The sequence below is a fragment of the Orycteropus afer genome, unplaced genomic scaffold, assembly GCF_000298275.1.
Source record: "Orycteropus afer afer isolate SDZICR_OR568_19922 unplaced genomic scaffold, OryAfe1.0 scaffold00077, whole genome shotgun sequence".
NCBI lineage: Eukaryota > Metazoa > Chordata > Mammalia > Tubulidentata > Orycteropodidae > Orycteropus > Orycteropus afer.
Genome location: NW_006921664.1, coordinates 11,245,202 through 11,252,881, shown reverse-complemented (window position 1 = coordinate 11,252,881; position 7,680 = coordinate 11,245,202). Strand labels below are relative to the sequence as shown.

At 34.2% G+C, this 7,680-nt stretch overlaps 1 protein-coding gene across 1 annotated transcript in view; it reads left to right on the top strand.

Annotated features, from left to right (window-relative positions):
• The window catches only part of CDK13 (cyclin dependent kinase 13), a 180,856-nt gene that overhangs the window by 129,355 nt on the left and 43,821 nt on the right, over positions 1-7,680 (top strand). The window contains exons 6-7 of the mRNA XM_042780990.1: positions 2,351-2,540; positions 3,792-3,848. Coding sequence (XP_042636924.1) covers positions 2,351-2,540; positions 3,792-3,848 — 247 coding nt within the window. The remainder of the gene's footprint in view (positions 1-2,350; positions 2,541-3,791; positions 3,849-7,680) is intronic.

The window sequence follows — 7,680 nt, the reverse complement described above, 5'->3', positions numbered from 1 at the left end:
TTTTTTTTTTTTTTTAATACTACAATTTACCCCAATGCTCCCCTCCCACTTCCTTCTGGTATTTCCCTCCATCCTTCCCTCCAGGCACTCCTGCCCCCTGAGGTGTCTCCCTGTGCATAAACAGCCTTTCTTTCTCCTATGATTTTTCTCTCCAGGGAGTGTGTCTACTTCGGGTAAATGTTCAGCTCATATGCCTGTCTTACGTTTGGCTGGAAGCCACAGGAGTGGATTCAGTTCTAGACCTGAAGGACAGCTAGGGGCCCGTAGTCTCAGTGGTTCCACCAGGCTCTATCAGATCAGCAAACCTGGCCCTCTGCCCCCCTTTTTTTTTTTCTCCCAATGATTTTGAGTTTTGTTCCATATTGTTCTCCCTCTCTATCCAGGATCTCCTATATAGATCTCCCTCTAAGTGGTTGACAGTGGTAGCCGGACACCATCTAGTTCTTCTGGTCTCATAGTTGTATGTGTTGCAGATCACATGGTGTACCTTCCCTTGGACTAATTGTTTCCGTGAATCTTTGGTTTTCTTCATTCTTCTTTGCTCTGGACTCATTTAGCAGTGTTTTACAATTTTTATTGTATGTCTTTCATGTCCCTGGGTGAATTTATTCCTAATTACATCATTCTTTAGATGTTACTGAACATGGAGTTTTTTTTTTCTTAATCTCATTTTGAGTTTTCTCATTGCTGATGTATAGAAACAGTTTTTCTTGTGTAATAATTTTAAAGTAACTTAGTGAAATCTGTCAAAATTTTGTGAGTTTTGCTTTTTGTGTAACTCTGGTAGTATAGTGCCTAAGGCACTTGACTGCTAACCAGAAGGCTGGCGGTTCAAACCCACCAGCCACTCCTCGGAAGGAAGGTTAGGCAGTCTACTTCTGTGGTGATACTGTCTCGGAAACCCAAGGAGAGGTCGCTGTGAGTTTCGTCTGACTCAACGGCACACAACAATAACAACTTTCCACCTGTCTGTGAGAGAGCACATTTGTCCCAGTATCACTTTGCCTTTTCTTTCTTCACTGACTTAAAAGTAGTTGTTTTTGTAACCTAATTATCAGATATGAAGTTTGTTTTTCTGGTATATATTATATTCCATTATTCTCTCTATCCCTACAGCCTCACAGGTCACATTAATTTCTGATAGAAATAAGTATTATGAGAAATAAGTGTTTATTTTCAGAAATGTTTTGGCTGATACTCTGGTTTTCATTTTTTTCAAGGTGAATTTTAGAATTGTTTTATCAATTTAAGTGTCTCCCATCCTTCCACGTCCAACTCCCAGCAAAAGAAAACAAAAATAAACCATTGGTCATTTTATTGACATTGCTTTAAAATGAAGAATTTTACAATTTGATGTTTCTCAATCAATTTGTACATTTCTTGATAAAGTTCATTCCTAGTCATTTGTATTATTTTTTTTTTTGGTATTTTGAAAGGAGTAATTTAAATTTTATGTTCTAATGAATTGTTGCTGGGATATGAAGTAGTTTTGCTATCTATATATTGATTTGTTTGATATTTTTTGGGGAGAGAGTTATCTCACCTACTGATATTTATCATTTTGTTTCTTTTGATATTTATACTTTATTTCATTTTACTCACTCACTTCCTGAACAAAGTTATTAATAATGAACATTTTTGTCTTGCATAGAACACTTCACATGTTAGAATTTTCTTTCTTAAATTGCTGAATTAAATTCTACTTGATTGGGATGTTCCATTATATAGCTCTAGATTTAAATTGTATAGGTGTCATTTAGTCTTTCTGAATCTCGTTCCTAAACACTTAGTGTGATGTTTGTTTATATATATATGAGGTATGTGCTATCTTAGGTTTTGGTAGCAGGATTAAGATAGTTTTATAAAATTTATAATTTTTATGGTTTCAAATGCTCTGGAACTATACAAACAAAATTAAATTATGTGTCTGTTCAAGGCTTAATAGAAGTCATGTAAAGTCCATCTGGACTCAGACTCTTATTATTTTTACAACTCTTTTGTTTTCTTTGATGTACTGATCTTATTCAGCTTCTGCTGAAAGTTAGTGTGATATCTAAAATTGTTAAGATTTTTTTTTTTTTAAACGGTAATCATACCCAGAAAGTATGCAGTGTGGAAATTAACTGGACTTTTTTTTAAAAAATATCATGATAACTGGATTAGATGTGTTCTTAGTATATATGCATTGATAATCCATTCAGACAGAATGATGAATGTTATTAAAGTGGCCACGTGATACCTGTTATCCAGGATTAATTTCTGTCCCAGCATTTTACTTTTAAAAATTTTGAACTTATAGAAAAGTTGCACAAGTGAAAATCTTTACTGTATTAATTATTTTCATTCTTAGGTGCATTTTATCTGGTGTTTGAATATATGGACCATGATCTGATGGGACTACTGGAATCTGGCTTAGTTCATTTTAATGAAAATCATATAAAGTCATTTATGAGACAGCTCATGGAAGGTCTGGATTATTGTCATAAGAAGAACTTTTTGCATAGAGATATTAAGTGTTCAAATATTCTTCTAAACAATAGGTATGTGTATGAGCTTGATATATATGTTTAAAATAGTGGTATGCCTTAGTTCTGTTAAATGGGTTTGAAATTTATTCATTAGCTTCAAACTGTTTTTTAACCTAATAATAGTATTATGGCTTGGACTACAAACTGTACGGCATCTAACAACAAATAACAACAAACGTCTAAAATTATGTTAAATATACTTTAGTTACGTTAATGTACAGTAATAGTTTGTAATGTACATAAAATAATACCAGATTGGCTTTCTTGTTCTGTCATTTTCTAGATATGTTTAGGGATCTTCTCATAATTAGTAATATGATTTCAGCTTAAGCTTAAGAATAGATTTTAGAATGTGTTTTCCAAAAAAGCAGACATGATTGTTTTAAAGTGAACTTTTTTTTGAAGTGTGTATACAGACATACGCAAACACAGAGACATATATTTAAAGCTTTTGTTAAATATTTCACTAACAGCGTTAAGTCGAATACTTACACTTCTGTTGTAATTGATAACATTTATTAGTTTAAGTAATGCCTACCTGATCCTGATTTTAATTAGTAGAAAATATTTTATGCACCTATCCTTTCTAAGAATTAGAAAGTTAAAGATAATTTTTAAGAAATGTGATTTAGTTCTTGAGCATTATTGAATTGAATAATTTTTATTTGCTACGTATTGATAGAAATTAACTAAATTTATTTTCATTGCAGTGTCCTTTTCTAAATATTAATTGAATAGTACTGAAATACTATTTATTAGTATATTACTATAGTTACAGTAATAGTGGTTATAATAATAACAACAGTACTAACATAACAATAACACTATTACAATAGTACTTGAGAACAGCTCCGGTGGCTTAATGCCTAAGGCATTTGACTGCTAACCAGAAGGCTGGAGGTTCAAACCCACCAGCCACTTCTCAGAAGGGAAGATTGGGCAATCTACTTCCATAGTGATATTGCCTCGGAAACCCAAGGAAGGGTTCTCTATGAGTCAGATTCAGCTCCATGGCAGTTTGAGTTTTAATAGTAATTGAAACTATCACTAACTTTTTTACCATATCTTTTCATGAATTATCTACCACTGCCTTTCCTTCTTATGTAGAACTTTATTGGTACTACAGTGTGATGAAAGTTAAAAATATGATCAAAGTTAGTTTATTTATACAGTTTATTTTTGATTAGTTCTAGGAATAGAGTATGAATGTGTATGATCAATTTAGAGTAGACTAATACTTTTTATTTGTCTTACTTCCACCAGAGGGCAGATAAAACTTGCAGATTTTGGACTTGCTCGATTATATAGCTCAGAAGAAAGGTAAGCGTACTGTCAAGTGACGATTACAAATATTAGAGTCCAATTTTAGAAGCAGTACTAAGAATATTTTATTGGTGTGTGTGTGCATGAATTTTTTTTTTAAGAGGGGAACTTTATTTTTCATAGGTAAATGTAGGAAACAATGAAACTTTTTAACCATATTGAATACATGTAAGTTCTTTTAAAATGTGCATTTTTAAATGTTTGTGAAATGAGTTTATGAATTTAAAAAAAATTATATATAAATTTCTAGTAAAACTTCAAATATTAAGATGCTGTTAATTTTTAGTGAAAACCCTTAGTGTGCACTTTTAGAATGGTATGTTTAAACTTATAAACTTTGTTTTTTTGCATTTTATTGTTTTAGGTGAAAGTTTACATACCACATTAGATTCTATTTTAATACTTTTTATACAGATTATTCTGTGCCGTTGGTTCCAGTTTTTACAATGTGCCAGCATTCTCATTATTTCCATTCTATTTGTTCCTTTTCCATTGATCTAGCTTCCCTGCCCCTCCTTGCATTTCTCATCATTGCTTTTCAGTAATGTTGACTATTTACTTTTTAAGGGTGTACATTACTCACAGGTGAGTGTTTATTTCGTAAGCAAGTCTGTTATTTAACTGAAGGGTGACCTTCAGAAATAGCTTGAATTTCAAGTTCAAAGGCTATCTTGGAGTGTTTGTGCGTTCCTCTAATCTTAATCCATCTAGTAGATCTGGTGGGCTTTATTAGGAATTTGAGTTTTGTTCTACATTTTTCTCCCCTTCTATCTGGGACCTTCTATTGTGTCCTAAATTTTGTTTTAATTATTATTTTAGACTTCAAGGTTTGTCTGTTATTTTTATATCTACAGTTTTGTTTTTTAAACTTTCTAGGGCCCTTTATCTAAACAAGCTATTGTAAGGAAGTTCAGTTTGTAAGACTGAACAAAATACAGCTTCTCTGACTAAAGTTGGGATGTGTATTCCACTTTCCACTTGACTCTTTTGTGCCTGATAGTAATGAAATATGACTTGTCTTATTTCAAATTAAAGAGCTCTGGTGGCATAGTGGATAAGACGTTTGGCTGCTATCCAGTAGGTCTGCAATTCACACCCACCAGTTGCTTTCCAAGAGGATGATGAGGCTATCTTTTTCTGGAAAGATTTACAGCCTTGGAAACGTAGGAAGGGTTGCTGTCAGTCAGAATTGACTCAGTGGCATTGGATTTGGTTTGTTTTTTTATTTCAAATTAATGTGGAATTTGAAAATAAAATATTTTTTGTGATAGACAAGGGGCTCCACTCTAATCCTTTGTTGTACCTGCTTTAGCCAGAGCTCTGGTAGCATAGTGTTTAAGGCACTTGACTGCTAACCAGAAAGCTGGTGGTTCAAATCCACCAGCCACTCCTTGGAAGGAAGGTTGGACAATCTACTTCCATAGTGATACACCTTGGAAACTCAAAGAGGGGTCGCTATGAGTCGAGTCTGACTCGATGGCATGTAACTTTATACTGAAAATGATTATTTTGTTTTAAGAACGGTTCCCGTGTGTTTAAATTTTTTTTTTCTTTTAACTGTTTGGAGCTTAGAAGTTTATTATTCTCATTTTGCATTTGAGAAAACCAAGACCTTGGTAGGGCTTGAGTGACTTTTTTTTTTTGTGATTTGGATGAAGATTTACTTGAGTGACTTTTAAGGTCAAAATAAAATATATTTGTTGGTTGAGCCAAATATGTGTAAGACAGGTTGAGCAATCTACTTTTTCAGTGATACTGCCTCGGATAGATACCCAAGGAGGGGTTGCTGTGAGTCGGGGCCGACTCGATGGCACATAACAACAACAGCAACAACGACAAGCATGTATAGTTTAAGGTTTTGATTCCCAGTTTTTCATTCTTTCCATTGTATTATAATAACGTCTCTTGGTAGAAATTGAAAAAAAAGTGTTTCATATGTATGTATTCGATCTGAAACTTCACTTGAAGCATAATTTTTGAATGACTAAATTTCACTTGCTGTTATTTTGGGTGATACTTTGATTAATTAAAGATTCTGTCTCTTTGCTGGTTAATTAAGATTTTGCTATAATTAGATCATCTTTTCTTAATATAAGTAGTATGTGTTTGTCCTGCTTGAATATAAATCCCTTCGTATTTTTGTGGTAGGCTTCAGTGGAGATGGAACACAGCTAATTACCATTTTCCATCTAATTTGTTCTTTTTATGCAGATATCCGTGGATATTCATTCATATTGGTATAGACTTGTTCCAGAAAACTGATTATAAAGCACAATTCTATATATTGGACCCTATTTTCCCATTGATGCTGTTTTAAAATGAAATGTTGAGTTCTACTGGAGTGCCCAAGGTCTGGAATATTTTCTAGGCCATGGTTCCCATTGCCCTGATTGATTGATAGTGGAATAGTTTTTCTGCTAAATGAAATTTATAAGATAAGAACTTAGGTGTATCATTTTGTTTTATGAGCAAGTATAATCTTTAAGAAGTAGAATTTAAAACTTTTTCCAGATTAAAATATGCAAAAAGGACACAGGCAGCCAGCATCTTCTGACCTCCTCCAACCTCACGAGGAGACAGAATCACCATTAGCAGCCCAAGGTTTATACCCATGAAGTCAGACATGTCACCAGCCTCCAGCCTTCTGACACCATGGCATTCTCCCATGCCACTCACTACTTCTCTGCTGGGTTTGATAATTTGTTGCACTGGCCACGCAGAACTCAAAGACAATAATCATGATTATAAGATTTATTAGGGAAGTAACAGATTATAATTCCGGTTCAGGAACACACTCCAGATACAGTTTTTAAATCACATAGCACCCCCTCAGCCATGCCCACAATCACAACTCTTTCAAGCCCTCTGCCTCTCCTGGCCTCTGCTTTGCTGGGGCAAGTATTACAAAGATCTCTTAGCTCTGCTGATAGGTGCACCCTAGTCTGCCAGCAAGCCTTCTGCCCAAAGGCACTTGGCTTTCTTGCTCCATGAGCCAGCAAGCCTACTATTGAGTCTCATGCTTCTTGGTTCTGCTGCTGCTGTCTCTTAGTTAGTCGTCTTTTTCAAGGAGGTCCAGCATAGTGACCAAGGACGCACTGCACTTTGCCACTGGCTGTTCTTTCTTAATGGCAGTGAGATCCCACTTTCTGCCTCTAGGAGGGCTCATTTTAAGCCTAGCAGAATGACAGAAATAACCAATCCCCTTGTTAGGGTTCCATATACCTTGTCAGCATGGTCCTCTTCCCACAGTGCTGTCATTATTTATATTACTTAGATTATTAACAAGCTATTCAATCCCCTTGGTAGACCAAAAACACCTTATATTTGCATAGTTCCACCCAGTCATCTGGTGGGAGTCACAAAGATGATGGCCAGAAGAGCCATACTAAGTAATTCACTGCATCACAGAATAATTTCAGTTTCCTTTAGTTTTGTTGGAGAAGTGGTTTAATTTAATGGAATGCCTTTAAAATACAGAAAATTTTTCTGTAACTCTTAACAACATGTCAATTTTAAAAGAAAACTCTCTCTCTTGCCAACTTCCTGTACTGTCCCAAATTTTTTAAAGATTTCTTAAAAAAAAAAAAAAAAGATTTTATTTATAGTCACACTGTTATTATAAGCAGAAGGAAAGGTAAGGGCTTACTGTAATATACTCATTCAGAAGTTAAATCAATTTGATATATTTTCTAGGAAAGTTGTTACTGCTGAATTATTACAACTTGTTATAACTGAAGTGTCTAAGAAATTGTGTGTTTCATATAGAGCAGATACAAGGTTATCACTTTAATAATATCTAAGTTTCTCTTATTGGGTTTCAGACAGGCTT